General features: G+C 43.2%; 1 protein-coding gene across 4 annotated transcripts in view; it reads left to right on the top strand.

Moving 5' to 3' along the window:
* Exph5 (exophilin 5) overlaps positions 1–18,366 on the top strand; it is a 72,006-nt gene that overhangs the window by 28,129 nt on the left and 25,511 nt on the right. Inside the window, exons 2-3 of one of the 4 annotated variants that reach the window (XM_050119442.1) lie at positions 9,075–9,235; positions 11,600–11,750. In XM_050119442.1, coding sequence (XP_049975399.1) covers positions 9,075–9,235; positions 11,600–11,750 — 312 coding nt within the window. Of the gene's footprint in view, positions 1–9,074; positions 9,236–11,599; positions 11,751–12,430; positions 12,720–13,059; positions 13,232–14,563; positions 14,648–18,366 lie in introns of those variants that run through there. The other 3 variants (XM_050119444.1, XM_050119445.1, XM_050119443.1) reach the window with 3 other exon arrangements.

Genomic DNA, 18,366 nt, shown 5'->3' with positions numbered 1-18,366 from the left:
AAAATATATGTTGGTCGACTTTAGTCAAGGACTGTCATAACTAGACCCCAAGGGATGCCAAGTAAATGAAACACAGTCCAGTTTGTGGTGGTTTGAAAAAAAAAAATGGCCCCCAATGGGAGTAGCACTATTGGAAGGTGTGGCCTTATTGGAGTAGGTGTGGCCTTGTTGGAGGAAGTGTGTCACTATGGAGGCGGGCTTTAAGGTCTCATATGTGCTCAAGATACTTCCCAATGTCTCAGTCTACTTCCTGCTGTCTGCAAGATGTGGGACTCTCAGCTACTTCTCCAGTACCATGTCTGTCTGTATGCCACCTGCAGGTCACACAATGATGGTAATGTACTAAACCTATGGAAATGTAAGCCACCCCACTTGAACGTTTGTCCTTTATAAGAATTCCAGTCATGTCTCTTCACAGCCATAGAAACCCTAACTAAGACACTGTTCTTAAGGAGACAACAGTCTGGTGAAATATCCAGACTACTACATGCCAAGCAATTCAATATTATGTGGCAAGCGGGGTGCCGTATGAAGTGGTTTGAATGAACAACATTAATTTTAAATGAAATCATGGAGACAGAAGGGCCCATGCAGCTTCAAGAGGAATTTACATAAACCCTGAGTGGACAGTCGGCCTTCAGGGGAGAGCCAGACTTTCATCCAGCAGCTTCTGTAGAGTAATTTTGGGTGAGGGGTCACTAGATGAGCATCAAATCAGGAGCAAGTACATAGTGGTTTTTTTTTTTTTTTTTTTTTTTTTTACTTAGGTCCTCCACATTTTCTTTGTTTTAACTTTGTGCCATATTAAAAACAAATGAACAAGCAAATTCAGGGAGGTTATAACGATCAGTTTTAAAAAACAAAACTTTTATCTGGGAATGGGCAGTCTAGATCACAGCCATTCAAGAGGTTAAATGGGCTATTCTGTCACACTTGGCAAAATGCCGGTGCCATTGTACTGCTTCCCGCTGCCCTTAGAGTTCTAAAGATTTGCTATAGTTACTGCTTGCTATTTAGTTTACCTTTTCTTTATCTGAGCTTCTTCCCAGGCTTCCCCAATGGTTTAATTTTGCCATTATCAAAAGAACACATCTTTTTTCAATACACATGCTTGCTTTTTCTAATCTCTGCCCCTCCTTGTATCTTGGCTTTGGGCCTTACCACAAATCAGTCTCTAGCGTCAGAGGCAAAAGCTCTCAAATAACCTTTTCAAAAGATCAACAGGGAGAGGAGAGACCAGACCCTGGACTGTAAACCATGAGTAACCTTAGTGAATCCCGGCACTGTTGATCTCAGCTTGACTTCCTCCTCGCTGAGGGTGGAAGGCTCTCCCTTGGGGTGAGCGCATAAGAAGCCTATGCCTGGAGCTTTGTCTTACTAGAGCAGGGAGACAAGGGTGGCTCTTGACTGAGCGGTGCGTCTGCTGAGGGACTCGGGGTTTGAAAAGGTTCTTGCTTGGGTGCACTAACCCATTCTCCTTCCACATTTACCTTGCATTTTGTCTCTGTCTCAGGATGTAGTTCCTGCTCTGTCCCGAACATGTATGTTGTCCATGGTGCCTCCTGTGTGTTGTGGTTAGCAGACAGTTATGAACCAAAAATGAACTAGAATTCCTGTTTGGGAGGAAAAGCTTAGGACTGTTTTGACCCCCTGTGAATGGGTAGATGGGATATAGTGTAGTTGGGAAATTCATTTGGGGGATCACTGAGAACTGACCCTATAAGGCAGGGATAGGGTGCGGCCCTTGAGGAGTTTGTGGCAAGAGGTATTTGAGATCTAGGGCAGAGGATGGTAGGGTAGGAAAGTTGGTCTGTGAGGAAGACAGAAGAAGCTGTAATCAGATCATCAGGGTGGGCAGCTCAGCTAAAGAAGAAAGGAAGTCGGAGGGAAAAGTCTCTGTAAGGAGGTTAAAAATTAAAGATAAGGACAGCAAAAAGAAGAGCCAGGGGAGTGATTTTCAATAAGCATTGAGATCATATTGGCATATAAAGCTATTTAATCTATAGCTATAATCCCTATATTCTGCTCAGAGGACTTGTTTGATTTTATATTTTTATAACTTCCCTCTCTTCAAGAACATTTGTGGGAAATGTCACTGTGTGTATAGCACTGTTGAATCTTTTTGAACCACAGACTTAAACCAGAAATATGGTATCTCCAAGAACATCTCATCTGTATCTATTTTTTAGTTATTATTTATTCTTTATCTTAAAGATTTTATTTTATGTTTATTTATGTGTGTGTGCACGTGCACAGCATATGTCTGAGCGTGCCCAGAGATGTCAGAAGAGGGTGTTAGATTCCCTGGAGTCATGTGGGTGCTTGGAACTGAATTCAGGTTCTCTGGAAGAGCCGCAAGTGCCCCTTACCACTGGGCAATCTTTCCAGACCTTGTATCCATTTTTAAAAACCATAAACAACAAACCACTTCCAAACTTAAAGGCTTAAAACTTTGATTTACTAGCTTATGGTACTAGGGGCATTCGTTTGGGCTGACTTAGCCAGGTACTCCACCAAGGCTCCTTCTTTTGACCCCAGTGGCTCAGCTGGTTCTGAATGGTCTATGGTGGCTTTGCCCGTGTGTATGGCAGTTGGTGATGGCTCTCAGCTGGGTCTCCCTCTCAAAGATTCCAGCCCAGACAGCTTTTCATTGAGGTTCCCATGCTGCGAGAGGGAGAAGACAGAAATTCAGCATCTCTTGAGACCTGGTCTTAGAAGTCTCTTGCTTCATTCACATATACCATGTTCTGTTGGTCTAAACAAGAACTAGGCCTGCCCAGGTTCCAGAAGGCTGTGGAAGAGCCCCTGCCTCTTGGTTGCAAAAGTCACAATGATAACTGTATATTTATTCAGGCAGGAGAGGAACTACGGAGGCAAACAGCCTGACAAATGGAAAAAAAAATTTTAAAAGAAAGAAAATTAAATATTTGACCTTGGCATCCATCTAGAGCCTGACCCTTGACCCTGACCCTGACCCTGTGATCTTTTCACTATTTAATGAGTCTAGCCGGGTGTGGTGGCACACACTTTTAACCCCAGTACTTAGAGACAGAGGCAGGCGGATTTCTGAGTCCAAGCCAGCCTAGTCTACAGAGTGAGTTCCAGGATAGGCCAGAGCTATGTAGAGAGATTTTGACCTTAAAAAAAAAAGAAAAAGAAATATTAAAAAAGAACAATAACAACAACAACTTTGATTAGCAGCAAGGAGAAATGAGGCCAAAAAACTTTCTCAGAAAAAAAAAATACAAAGAAAGGTGAATAGGGAGGGTCACCAAGGGTCAAACATGGATGACCAGGAAGAGATGAGGGACATGATAGGCAGACCTTAAGGATGCAAACGACAGAAAAACACCATTCACTCAGGAAGAAGAACCTTAGAGCACGTGGCATGGTGAGGACATGCCAGTATGGAGTCGTAAGCAGCACGGGGCAGCGTGAAGGAAGGGCACTTGGGCACTTGGGGCTAAGGGCTGGACCAGCAAGAAGCGACCTGATCTAATGTAGTCTAGCTGATCAGCCCGGGGGTAAAGCAAATTAGAAGCGTAGACAGGAGTCCCTCGTGATATGTTGAGTCAGGCAGGACTAATTAAGCAGACAAGCTGTGTCCTAGTAATTTGCCTTCATGTATGTCATTTCTAACCCTGGAGTTCTTCCCATTGGCTTAAATGGACAGTCCGCCCCGGTTGACTGCCGGGGTACATACCAAAGCAAAACAGGGGATGAGTCTCCTGTGGACTGCTTAGGAGTGCCATTGAGTTCTGTTTCCAAACAAAGTCTCCATGAAAACAAGGTCAGCTGAGATGTAAATTTCTGCCCTGTCTCACACATCACTGTGCCCTTGCTTTTATGTTCAGGGTCTTTTCTTGTCCATGGTGAGTTTACTCCCTATCTTATGTTTGGGGTAAATGCATGACTCAAGGCCATGTTGATTTGAATAAATGTTGTGTTCTTTTCAATCAGCTGCCGTAGGTGTGCAAGTCACGCTGCAGGGTCCACAAACTCTCACCTACTCCAGACTGGGAGGGCGAGTTCCAGGTCCTTACAAAGTTTAGATTTTCCTGCCGCGCTTAGTTTCTCCACCTTCATTGCTCTTGCTTCAAACGCCAGAACTAATTCTGGCTTTGTTTTTGTAACCCATGAAGACAGTGCCTTCTTTGATCACCTGAACTTGAACTTCCTGGCTCCTGACTGTACCTACTCGGTCTACTGTCCTCTCTGACAGCCCCCCAGCCACCCCTGACCTACTTGCACTTTATTTAAGGGTTTCTAAAATTGTTCTGAATCATGTTCTTATTATATATGGATTTAATTCCTTTACTTCCTGGATTTCATTCCTTATTGCTTTCAGGAAACAAATATAATTTTATCACAAATTTAACTATAGATTATACCTACTCCAGCCCTGGTTAGAATCATGTTTTTAAGCCCCAATATTCAAAGTTTAATCAAAATAGAAATCAAAAACCTGGGTTGACTACTTAGAACAGATAGGAAAAAATCAGGACTTTTTAAAATGTCTGATTCCAAAGGAGAAATCTTCATTCACAAACTTTAAAAAGCCTCTCATTGCCAAAACACAAAGTATAATCACAAAATATTCAAACTTCATTTCTTAGAAATTTTACTGAACATAAAGAAAATTCTCAAAGGAAAAATAATTACTAACAATTATAAATCCAGTTCCTTTAAAATAAGAATAGTTGAAATAATTATACCTAGCTTTCTAAGGATGTTTTGTAGTAGGTTTGTACCTGGTAGCCTAATTAATAACCTTTGAAAGTCATTTTGGTTTTATGTATAAAGAATCAGAAAAATGTGTTGACTCTTTAACCCCATTATTATATTTCTGTCTCAGATACCAGGAAGGTAGAAAAATGCATGGTATGTTAATTACAGGTATTTACAAGAGGAACTCTCAGTGACTTGTTCCTGGGGGGTAAAAAATATATTGCCTTGAATATTTAGTGATTGCTCAGAAAGTTAGGAATGTTACAGGTGGGTTTAGTGTGTATGTGTATGTGTGTATGTGTGTCCGAGCATCAAGACACACTTGTGAAAGTCAGAGGACAATTTGTGAGGTTGGTTCTCACTCCTACCATGTGGGTCCCAGGAACTGAACTCAGGTCATCAGAATTGGTAACAAGTGCCTTTGCCTGCTGAGCCATTTCATTAGCCCTAAAAGTGTTTTTGATAAATGTTGTTTTAATGTTATAGATGCTAGATCTCTACAAATTGTATCTCCTATGCATTATATCAATAAAAAATCTAAGGGGTCTTCTTTGGCATGTAGCCTTAGCCCCCAAATCATCCCATCTCTCTAAAAACTATTTTTCTTCAGCTCCACCATCATCCTGTTTTAAATAAATGGCTTTTCTACTTAACTCTACAGGTACTCTGACTGCTCTTCATCCCATGCTGGAATCTGTCCTCTGTCTGTAAATCCAGTGTGGCTCCCACACATACACCAGTGTTTCAAATGCCCGACACCTTACCTGACCCCAAATGCTACAGAAAACTGTAACTGCCTCTCTAGAGTTTCCTCTCCATTGTCACACTCTACCTAGGCAGTTCTTTCCAGCTGATACTCTCCTGCCTAGGACACTGTGTCTACAGTTGATACTCTCCTGCCTCGGACACTGTCTACAGTTGATACTCTCCTGTCTAGGACACTGTCTACAGTTGATACTCTCCTGCCTAGGACACTGTGTCTACAGCTGATACTCTCCTGCCTAGGACACTGTCTACAGTTGATACTCTCCTGCCTCGGACACTGTCTACAGTTGATACTCTCCTGTCTAGGACACTGTCTACAGTTGATACTCTCCTGCCTAGGACACTGTGTCTACAGCTGATACTCTCCTGCCTAGGACACTGTCTACAGTTGATACTCTCCTGCCTCGGACACTGTCTACAGTTGATACTCTCCTGTCTAGGACACTGTCTACAGTTGATACTCTCCTGCCTAGGACACTGTGTCTACAGCTGATACTCTCCTGCCTAGGACACTGTCTACAGTTGATACTCTCCTGCCTCGGACACTGTCTACAGTTGATACTCTCCTGTCTAGGACACTGTCTACAGTTGATACTCTCCTGCCTAGGACACTGTGTCTACAGCTGATACTCTCCTGCCTAGGACACTGTCTACAGTTGATACTCTCCTGCCTCGGACACTGTCTACAGTTGATACTCTCCTGTCTAGGACACTGTCTACAGTTGATACTCTCCTGCCTAGGACACTGTATCTACAGTTGATACTCTCCTGCCTAGGACACTGTCTACAGTTGATATTTTCCTGCCTAGGACACTGTCTACAGTTGATATTTTCCTGCCTAGGAAGGACACTGTGTCTACAGTTGATACTCTCCTGTCTATGATGCTCTCTGCAAGAACCTTTCTTCCTCCTTGTCCTTCCGCCCCGTCATCTCAGGGAATCTTCACTGCTGCCCTAGACCAGGTCTCCTTGTCATACTCTCTTGTGACCTCTTTACTTTTTTCTTGCTGACGATTCACACACACAGTACCCCATCCCAGTAGAATTTGAATTCTGTGAGAAGAGGGACTTAATTTGCTTGCTGTTCTTTCCCCAAAGTTCAAATGTGTATTGAATTCCTAAGTCACATGCAGCACTGCCATTTAGCTAATCTGTGTCATTGTGGGATTCTTGGGGCTTTCTCCTGTTAGACTTCAGTCTCCCTAGGGAGGACCCATTCCTGCTCTGCCTACTGAGTTATCCCAGTACCTGCACAGTAGGAGGCCTTCTCCAGGTGTATACTGGATACATTTACCATGACCATGTAAAAACACAGGAAAAAGCTACAACAACAAAACCACAGTTAGAAATTATAAAAGTAAAACATTTTTTCAAATTGATAATGTAGTGAAAATTCACAATTAAAGAGAAAGGAATGCTTATTCTAATACATTGTAATTGTAGAATACATATAGAAAAGGCTAGTCGTAGACACAGTACCTACAATTATTCTACTGTAAGAGATGAGATGTTTCTATTTTCCCCTAGTATATACAAATGCTTGTATCATTTTTGCATAACTGTAATCATAGATTCAATTCTATGTTTTGTTTCTTTTCTGCTTCACGCCGCATCCGGACTGCTAGGATTCTACATTGCCTACATAATTATAGTTAGCAACTACACTGTATTCATTTAAATTTGTGTACTTGAGAGTGGTTCTTACTTTAAGATATACTTCCTGGGATACAATTCAAAGTATATGAGTAGTCACAGGGAAATACAGGTTATTGGCTTCTTTGACCGCAATATAGAGAGACACAGTGATATTCGCGTGTACAAACACAGAGTAGGGCTTCAAGTGGGGCTGACTGTGATTATTTTTACAAGAGAATTAAATTTGCATCAAGCCTATAAAAGCAGGAAAATCCCTCTATATAGGTTTATATAGAGCAACCTAAATCAGGTAACTTCTGAAAAAGATGGCTATGTTAGGAGAGGAGGAGGGGTCAGGCTTTGGGGAAACCAACAATTAGAGAGGGATCTAAGAAAATGGAATCCACAGACTGGTGAGAGACATTCTAAAGGGAAATGACGATATTGGCTGGAAGCAGATACTGGGGGTTTCTCTGTTTGTTCCACAGGAGATGGCAATAGAGATAGGAGTGGCTGACCAAGTGACGGGCGGCACAATAGCAGAAAGAGGCACTGGCACGAATCTGTAGGCTGTGGGCTGAATAATGACACTGCTACCTAATGCTTTTCAAAATGCAAGTCTGGGCAGGATGACCCCTGGCTTCTCAAATACGTTTTTATAAAACGGCAGTATCGTAGCCTCAAGCAGAAGTGAGTTGCAGCCTTCTTGGTTCATTGACTTTAACTCCAGAGTGGCCACTTGGCTGTCTTCTTGCTTGCTATCTTCTCAACAATAAGAAAACGAAACCCAGAAGCCAGGCACAGTGACTCAAACCTGTAATCCTAGCACTTGAGAAACTGAAGCAAAGGGATTGCCATGAGTTCAAAGCCAGTCTAGGCTATATATAGCAAGACATCCTCCTCAAAACACACACACACACACACACACACACACACACACACACAGTCCTAACACTTGTGCTTTCCAGAAGACTTTAGACAAAGGATTATAGCCACAGGAACTTGAAATAATTCCCCAAATACTAGAAATTTGGAAACCGACAATCCTAAAGTTTTCATCAGTGCTAAACTATCTGCTTTTAAGGTTGGCATCATGGTCTTCATCCAGGGTCGTCTCCCTCTGGATTAACACCTATCATTTTCAAATACTTCTAGAGTCCTCCTGAGAAATGATTTATCTTGGAGAGGAATTAGTTAAAGACATAAAGCAATTTTTCTTTGGATAGACGGCTGAATAAGGGAAAGTATGGGAAAAATAGCTGAGTTAGGCTTCCAGACCTAGTACCCCACAGGGAGAGCCAGCTGCACACAGTTGCTCCATCTCAGTGGCCACTGTCCTCTTCAGCCTGAGCACTGACACTGGTCACATTCCTGGTCTTTGTGTCTTTGTGTTGAGCAGATTTTACCATCCAAGGCCATCGATGACACTAACAATCTGCATGTTAACTTCAGTTGCTGACCACTAAATTGGATGAGTGAGGATCCTATCTGTTACCTTCCCCACAGCCTACACGGGACCTCAATAAACATTTCGTTGGTTAATGTTGCTCAATAAGCATTTAATGTATTAATGAATAAGTGCATGAGTAATCAGAACCGGAATGTTCCGGTTTGTGCATGTCATTAGGACAGCTATCATTTCGTTGCTGTTTTAGATCAGGTCTTAACACATTGCTTAACCAAGTTTCTTGTCATTGACTCTTGTGATTATTTGAACAACCAGTAAGAACGTTTAGGTTGTCATCGTATATGGAAGAATGCACCATCCACAGAACAATATGTGTAAATATGTGCACTGTGATCAAAGAGAGATTCTAACTAGGGCAGCTTTTCCTCAGGTTATTAGCCTCTCCTGCCTCTGTAGTGCAAAGTTTAGCTCATCACACAGGTCTATTCGAATGAGGAATGGATTGGAATGGTGCACTGATATTTTTGTTTTATTTCAGCAAACTTCAAAAGACAAAGAGGGATATCAGATGGCTTCAAGGAGCAACTGGAGAATGGTTCGAAGAAATTCAAAGAAAGAAGTTTTGCAATGAAACAGATGTTAGCCAGATGTTAAAACCACCACTCACATATAGGCTATGGAAGGGAATGGCAAAAAATGGTGAGAAAAAAGATTTTTTTTTGCTTTAAATTATCTTTTCCTTGCCTCGTGGCACAGTATTATAGATAACAAATCCATGCGTTGGCAATTTAGCAATTTAGGGCTCAGGACTGTTTAAGGGACTTAAGTTTTGTACTATAGAATACACTAGACAGTTCAGGTGGATGACAAAATGCCCGAGACATCTCACTGTGAATATGGTCAAAGCTTTCACTCTTGATAAACTTCGATATGTTTTTCATTTATAAATGGGCATAATGTCTACCTCATAGGATAAAATAGGATTATATGTGCTAAGGATTGGCCTAAGGGCCAAGGAGACAGTTCCGTAGCTAAAACACTTACTGCACAGTGTGAAGACCTGAATCCAAATCCCCAGAACCTACGTAGGTCTGTGCACAGTAAATAAGCTGTCACCTTGCTCTCCTGTAAAAGATAGGGGTTAGAGACAGGAGAATTCTCAGAAGCCTCTGGGCGGGCTACCCTGCCACAGGGCATAGAAGCAAAATACCCAGCAAAGGTGGAAGGGTGAGGACTGACAAATTAAGGCTTCCCCAACCTCCACGTTCATGTTTATGCATGAGCATGCCATGCGTAAACACGCACACCTACACTCACACACATCAGCACACTGAAAACTTAAAAGCAAAAAGAATTAAGATCGCAATGGCTTATGCCTTTAATCCCAGCACTCAAGAGGCTGAGACAGGAAGATTGTCATGAGTTTCAGGTCAGTCTGAGCTACAGAATGAGACCTTGTTCCCAAAAATATGGAAAGAAAAGAAAGAGGGAGAATTCCCCAAGACCATAGTAACCTCCTAAACTCCCTCTGCGGTCTCAGTGCCTCCACACGGGTGACCATGAGCGCCTGCCGTGGACACTCGGTTGTGACTGCCAGCCTGTCACCCAATTTTCTTAAGCTTTTAATGAGGGGAGTGAAACCTGTTCCCACAGGACACCCATGAGCGTGGCGAGCTCTCAGAGAGTCGACTATAAACTAGCATGCTACTGAACCAGTCCCGTCCCGTCGACCCCTTTCCCTTACGTTGTCAACATGAGCAGCACCCTGAAACAGGTGGCGGCATTTCTGGGTGCACAGATGGATAAAACTACAACTCTCATAAGAAAACAGTCTAAAGAAACAGTCCAGATTCTCATTTGCGTGTGGGATAAGTGTGGTAGTGGTGCCCCTGGTGCTGGGGATCCAACAGGGCTGCAGGCCTGCTGGGCGAGCGGCCTGACCCTTACCCACATCTCCAGCCCAAAACTCAGGCTTTTAGATTGAGCCCATGTTTACACCATGATGGCTTTGCCTTATCTTGAACACCAATATTTATAAAAATCGGTGTGCACAAAAGGGTTATGGTATTATGGTGTTTGTATATGTTGATGGGCCTTAAGTTTAAAATTGAAGGCTCATATATAAAGTTATTTTATTATACATATATTGCATGCATATGCATAAACCAAATATATGTACATAGGTGCACACATATATACATGTGTGTATATATACACACATACACACACACATCACACACCACAGCAGGATAGATTTTGGAAAAGAATAAGGAACTCTAAATGGTTTCATTTCCCTTCTATTTACTCTTTGGCATCAAAGAGTTACATGAAAAACTCCTTCATTTTAAAGAACTGGTATTTTTCTAAAAGATACTTGGATCCGCAAGCTATGAAATGAATGGATCCCCTGGCTTGCAGCTGGGATGTTGGACATCTATGTAGAAGGTGTACTGAGAAAGACCCACAGAGAGGTCAAACAAGGAATTCTGTGACACATACTGAAAACTGCTGGAATGTGAAGTTTTTCTCCCCCCAGTAGAACCTTGGGAGCACAGGACCCTGAGAAGCAGCTCTGCATTCCCTTCATTCTTGGGGTCCTGTGGGGATGCTAGCTGCTTCTAGATCGTAGAAGGAGGGGGAAACAAAAGCCACACCTTCCTTCTTCTTCCACGGAGATTTATCTGAAAGCAGGCGTAGCAGCAGATGCCTGGAACCACAGGAGGCAGGAGGATCACAAGTTTGAGATCAGCCTGGCTTCCCCAGCCAGATGGAGCTATATGATCATAACTTGTCTCAAATTAAAAATAAACAAAAAGTATATTACTCTGAAACTTTAAAAAGTTATCGTGTAGCACAATCTGGTCTAAAATTTAATATGAGGCTTGAGCTTTTACCCACCTGCCTCCACCGGCCAAGACCAGGAATCATAGGCAGGTGCCGGTCTATCAGTAATGGGGCTAGAAGCCAGGGTTCTGTGTATGCTAGGCAGGCACTCCACAACCACGCTACCTCTCCAGCCCGTCTGCAGGTATTTTAATGGTGTAAAATCTCCCCCCCCCCCAGATCCTTTGGAATTACAGACATCAAGATCTAAAAATCTAACCAACCAAAAGCCATCTGTTTCTTCCCGAACGAGCATCCGGTCATCCTTTGCTTCGCTGTTCTCCTTCAGAAGATCTGGGAAGGAGACGCTTCAGTCTCAAAGACCAAAAGGGTGAGTTTAACTCAGCTCAAGCGACAGCTTCCTTGATTAGTGGGTACTGAGATCTGTTTAGTGGCCAGAATGTTCAGCGTTTGTTCTTAGAATTGAAGTCCGGGTAGACAGGAAGGAGTAAACGGTGTCTCACTCACACTGGGTCACGACTTTGGGACTGTGAAACTCGGCTCACCTGGAAGCTACCTTTTAAGCAACTGCTGACCTGGTGGTGAAGCTGGAGAACATGGGTTAAGTGTTGGGAAAGAGTTACTGACCGTCCTCTGCTGAGCCTGGAGCAGTGTCTGTGCCTAGGCTGGAAAGATAAATTGAAATCACTGCTTTTCGGGGACCATGTGCTTCTGCCAGAAGTGGAGCTAAGTATCAGATGGGGGCGGGGGGGGGGGAGAAGTGGAGAAAAATCAACTTCAAAACACAAAGGAAGAAGAATTTGATTTTCAGAAATGCTGACGCCGCTGTTCATGAGTGGTTGGCCAGAATTTCAGTCTAAGGCGAGGGAGAGCCCACAGTTGGAGCTGCGCAGGCAGGGGCGCACGCATACAGTTCGCGGTTGAACGCTGCATAAATTCAGTCCCCCCTCCACTAGAGGAGTGTCAGTTATTGGGTTGTTTCCAGACAAGCAAGCACAGCTCTGCAGGGTAGCTGAGCTGCCTGCTGAGTATTTTCCGCGTGTCTTCCTGGTTACAACGCTTCCCACCCTCTTAAGGTGTTGGCTTGGCACGTGACGCGTTCCCTGCCTGGCGAACCATTAAGATTGAGTTGCAGAGCTAAATCAAAGGTGTTGGAGGTCACTGTCCCTGAAAAAACGAGCCTCAGCAAGCAGCTGCTGGGGCGTGTGTTGAGGCTCTGGGACTTCGGGAGCACCCGGATTTCTTTTTACTTTCGGCTTTTATCTGATGAAATAAGAGCAAAATGTGGATCAGTGGAACTGAACCTTCCAGAGCCACTTGCCAAGAATACTCTTCGTCGGTGAGTTGCTTTAATAAACGAAACTGTTGTTTGGGAGGTTTAAAACTGAAAAATATTTCATGGTTTGTAGAAACTATTTCGTTCAAGGAGAAAGGTTGATTGTCAGCGAGTTGGGAATGAAGGTTTTCACTGTGATTTGTATCTCAGGCAATTGGATTTTTTTTAAGGGAGAGTTATAGAGCAGAACGAGATGGCTTGGGAAACTGGGGAAAGTGAAAGAAACGTGCGTACTCCATAGGCAGGTTTGTTGGTTTTGTTTTGCTTTTTGTTTGTTTTTTGTTGTTGTTGGGTTTTGGTGGGTTTTTGGGGGGGGGTTGCTGTTGTTTGAATTTTATTCTGTTTTGTATTTTTTTTGGGGGGTGCGGTTTTTTTGTTTGTTTGTTTTTTGGTTTTTTGTTTGTTTGTTGCTTGCTTGCTTGCTTTTTGGTTTTCTTCCAAGCTCCTGTTACAGATTGCTGCAAAAGTGGATCAAGGAAGATAATAGATCTAAAGATCTAGGATCTTCATTTATGGTATGTGTTTTGGCCAGAGGGCAAAAAGAAAACAGAAAACTCACAGGCTCTGTTCAGCAGACGTCCTTGTCTGATACCAAACGCCTGAGCTGCTGACTGCAGCAGGTGACAAACGTCATTGCTTCAGTACTTCCCAGACACTGGCGTCTTTAAATACATCTTTTTTCCTTTAAAACATTTTTTTGATTTTTTTTATTATTATTACTGTGTGTCTGAGAAAGAAAGAAAGACAAGACAGAGAGGAGGTGTGCCTGGATTATAGCACACGTGTGGCAGAGGTCAGAGGACTACTTCCAGGAGCTGGTTCTGTCCTACTGTGTGGGTTGGGGATCAACTTCTGCCATCAGCCTTGGCAGCAAGTTGTACTTTGACCCACAGAAACATCTCACCAACCCCAAATACATCTTCCTTTCAAACTTTAAGTGGGAATATCTAATGTTTATCTTAACATGACCATTCATAGTGATGTCTTTCATTTACTTGCTTGCTTTTGTTCCTTCTTTTGAGATAAGGATACATATATTGTAGCCTTGGCTGTCCTAGAACTCACATAGCCCAGGCTGGCCTTAAACTCACACTGATATTCCCGTCTCTACCTTGACAAATATTTGTTCTGCCAGGATAGAATGCAATGAAGGATAAACACTGGTGTTTATTCTCACAAGGTCTCGGAGGATTGTGCAAAACGCATGCTTTTTATTTTAAAATTGGAACTTGACTCCAGTGTTTAGACCGAAATCTCAAGTGTGAGAGGAAAAAACATTTTTACCATCGTGGGGAGGTCTCATAAGGCAGCTAATATGAATTCATGGCTTCTCTAATCCCAGGTAGCATTTCCCTTTAGCAGTTCTGATCTTCAGAACACAGAAACAACCTTTAAAATACTTTCTGACCCAGGAACTCTTTCTTGCCTGAGCTCTGAGGAAGAGTCTGGTGGGATCTGGGACGCTTGGTTACACAGGACAGACAACCTTCAGGTTTCTGCTTCCTGAAAGCCAAAAGAAGGCTTGACTGCTTGGTGCCCTGGAGAGCAAGTCAGCAAAACAATTTAGAGAATATTTTTTCACATTAATGAATTATTTGAATTCCTTATAATTTATACTACGATGTTAATTTTTGAAGCAACTTACATTTCAGTTTATTTTCATCTTTTTCTTTTATCAAATCATATTTGTGGTTGTCATTGTAGCAAATGCACAGTTGAATACCAGGCACAAAAGTCGACATCAAAGTTATTAATCTAGCTCTAAGATATGAATGAATGATGTAGAGGCTTTTACATCTCTGGCAGACAATTCAGAGTTAGAGGACGACCTCAATTTGTCTTTCCAGAGTGAGTGGTATTCAGAGGGAAAGTAACCAAGACACAAAACAAAAACAAAGCATCAAACTTCATATAAAGCTCTTGATAATCAGGTAAATAATCCATCCTCCTTCGCTTCCTCCTCTTCTTCTGCATTTCTTTTTTGAAACTCAGTTTCTCTGTGTACTCCTGGAGCTCACTCTGTAGACCAGACTGGCCTTGAACTCACAGAGATCCCCGTGCCTCTCAAATACTGAGATTAAAGGCATACACCACCACACTAAGATTATTTGCTTCTTTTAAGCTTTGGCTGTTTGTTTTGTTTTGTTTTGTTCTGTTCTGTTTTTGAGACAACGTCTTGTGGCGCCCAAGCTAGTCCCAAATTCACCAGGTAGCCCAAGCTGACCTTGAACTCACAATCCTTCGGTGTCAGCCTCCTGGATTCTGCGATTATGAACATGTGCCACCAAGCTCAGCTCTGTGTTTCGGTTTTCCTTGAGAAATGTCCCTGCAAAGTAGACAACCTTTCTTAGAAAATAAATTGGGATGTAGGTTTCATAATTTGTCACGATATCCTTGTTCACTTTAAGGACTAACCATTTAAAGCAGGCTAGTTCCCCCTCCCTCTCCAGTTAATTCTCAACCCCGACTGAAAACTACAATATGATGAGGAGAAGCCTTGAGAGAGAGAGAGAGAGAAAAATCTAGATCCGTGTAACTTTTATTATAGTATATTTTAGTTGTCCCCGTTTGTTATTCGTTGGTGATATCTTTCTCTTCCTGTGCCTAATATATGAATTAAGCTTTAACATAGGTGTTTATATATAGGAATATAAAGGTTAGTACAGGATTTTGTACTGTCTATGGTTTCTAGTAGCCACTAGGGAACCTTAGAATGTACCTCCTGCACAAGGATAAGAGAATCTCCAGTATGAAGGGTTTTGGTGGTGGTGATAGTGATGTTTGTGTGTGTAGTCCAGGCTGGCCTGGAACTCTATATGCCCCTGTCTGGCCTTCAATCCATGGCAATCTTCTTCCCTGAGCCTCCTGAATGTTGAGATTCCAGACATGAGCAACCAGGTCTAGCAGTATGTGGAATCTTGAAATTTTGGTTTATTACTTTCAATGGAAAAAAATGGGAACACAGTGATTCCATAAATTATAAAATGTCCAAGTGATTTCTGTTTCACATATATCCTCTCCCTCCAAAACTCATACTGTCCAGCTTTCTTTCCCGTTATGATTTAAATGCTATTTGCAAATGAATGAACTGCCTCGAGCCCCAGGAAGAAAGAAAAGCGTTTGTGTTTATTGTTTATTTGTTGCTGTCCGTGTGTTCAAGATGAGCCTAATATAGTGCCCGCTGCTCCCTCCAACACCTTCCGGCAGGGGTGTCTCCTGGGTCGTGTTATGAGGTAGCTGGAGTCTGTGGCCTGCTGCGCTCTCTGCTTTCCCCCAGGTTCCCTCCCTAGAGTTTAGTGTCTATGGTATACAGCCTGGGCCCTCCAGCCTTCCAAGTAGCATCCTCAGCTACTCCTTTCTTGGTCCAGATTCCCAGTTCCAGAAATGACTCCCTCCTTGCCATGATGAGGCAATGTGTTTCGGCATGCTCCACCAGGAAGTCACCACCCTCTGTCCACCCACTATCTGAAGCCACAGCCATGTATTCTCTTGCTTATTTCAATTTTAGGAATGTAGTTTTTTTTTTTTTTTAACATTGCTCTTTCCCTTGGGTAGTCCCAAAATAAAAGCACAGGGGAGCTAGTTTGCAAAGTCCATGAATATTATGTACGTTCAAGCCTTCTTTCCTTGGAGGATTATCATAGTGCGTGACACAGAAGTGACTGTCCCCAACATGGCTGCATTTGGACTGATAACTGAGACTTCGGGGTGAGAATGCAGGTTCACTCTCCTCCTCCTTTAGGGGTGATGTTATTCCCTTCAAATGCAAGGAGGTTTGGTGGCTCCACCTAGCCACTTCTCAGACATGCCCAAATTTGCCTGATCCATAGGGCGTACACAGCTTGGGCCTTTCAGCTGCAAACTCCCTTACGTAAGCAGAAAGGTCAAAGACTATTTGGGAAAGTTAAAAGATACATCATATTTTCCCTGAATTTAGATTCTCTCTGTGCCTCCCACTCCCTCTTTCCTTCTTTCCCCTCCTCATTTTCTAGCTGGAAAGTCTTGAGCTGAAATAGAGAAGACTCTAAGACCCTTAGCCAGAGGCCTCAGAGCGAGTGAGATCTTTCTCAGGCTGTGTTCTCTCTGTGGTCTCTGGCACGGTGTAGACAGAGAAGTACCAGGGAGAAGCAAGACATGGGGACAGTCTGGCTTTTCCCATCCTGGGAAGCCAGTGGCTTCCTGTTTATCCGGTTATTTTTATTAAGTCTGAGTCTCATGAGCAGTGTTCCATCGAGAGATGATCAGGTTGTGGAATCTGTCTTAGTAGGCACAAGGATGGGAACTGAGAACTTTCTTTTTATTTCTCTGGGATAATCTGGAGCCCTACAGTATAATTCATTCAGACCAAGGTAATGGCTGTAACAATTGCTAACGTGGGTGATAATAGCCAAGACGAGAGCTTTACTTTCATGTAGTATCGAGTTTTTAATCAAAGCCCTGGCCAGAATCAGACAGCACATTTACTGTGTTGGAGGTAAAGTAGGGACCGAAAGCCAAGTCCCTTCCCAGAGGACTGTAATCTAATGAAGGCCCCTGATTGTCCCGTGCAGCGGCTGGCCCGCCTCAGAACTGCTCTGCTCTGTTCTTCCTTTTTGTTGTTGTTTTGGTTTGTTTGTTTGTTTGTCAAGACAAAGGGTTTCTCTGTGTAGCCTTGGCTGTCCTGGAACTTACTTTGTAGACCAGGTTGGCCTCCAACTCAGAGACCCTTCTGCCTCTGCCTCCTGAGTGCTGGGATTAAAGGAGAGTACCACCAAATTCGTTCTTTACTTTGGCAATTCTGGCAAATGGCGGTCAAGGAAGTCGTGTCCTTTGAACTCACACAGGGATTCCGTGTGGCCCAGGTGTAACCCGGGTCACAGCAGACAGACATGGTGAGTATCTGGGCGACTGAGGATCTTCCTGCCAGGAAGTTCTTAACTAAACTAGAGGATCCAGAGGCTTCCTGGAGGAAGAGGACCACACTAGGTGACTAAGAGACAAGAGTCTATACCAAGCAATGATGTAGTAACCAGAGAAGGCCGAATCCATCTCGGTCCCAGAGTCAGAGGAAGTCAGTTCAAGTCAGCAGTATCTGGTTTTCATGTTAGAAAGATTCCTTCAGGTCCACAGTTCCTCAGCCAAGGGCATATGGGTACCCGGACAGACACTCAGCAATGCTTTAAGAGGTGTCCAGTTTTCATGGCTGAAGTGAGGGTGGAGGTCAGGGGTGCTGAGGAACATTGAGGCCATTAAGACAGGCACCTCAGGAAAAGCATCAGCAGTGCCAAGGAGGAAGAATCTTTGCTCCAATTTATAGCACAAAGAATGGATTTGAGGCCAGGCAGTGGTGGTGCACACCTTTAATCCCAGCACTCAGGAGGCAGAAGCAGGCAGATCCCTGTGAGTTCGAGGCCAGGCAAGTCTACAAAAGCTAGTTCCAGGACAGCTAGGAGGACTGTTACACAGAAAAACCAAAAAAAAAAAAAAAAAGGGATTTGAGTTTGAGGGAGAAGCATTGGGGTCAGCAAAGCAGGAATGTTGGCATGAGTTGGCATGATGGAGCATAGCTGTGGTCCCCTTCCTTCCAGCCTCAGCTACATGGTGAGTGTAGTACAAGGCCAACCTGGGCTACATAAGACCTTGTCTCAAAAAAAAAAAAAAAAAAAAAAAA

The sequence above is a fragment of the Alexandromys fortis genome, unplaced genomic scaffold (genome assembly GCF_014885135.2).
Source record: "Alexandromys fortis isolate MF-2015 unplaced genomic scaffold, M_Fortis_MF-2015_v1.1 scaffold_167, whole genome shotgun sequence".
In the NCBI taxonomy this organism is placed as follows: domain Eukaryota; kingdom Metazoa; phylum Chordata; class Mammalia; order Rodentia; family Cricetidae; genus Alexandromys; species Alexandromys fortis.
The sequence above is the reverse complement of the archived record's forward strand: the minus strand, read 5'-3'. Positions and strand labels throughout refer to the sequence as shown.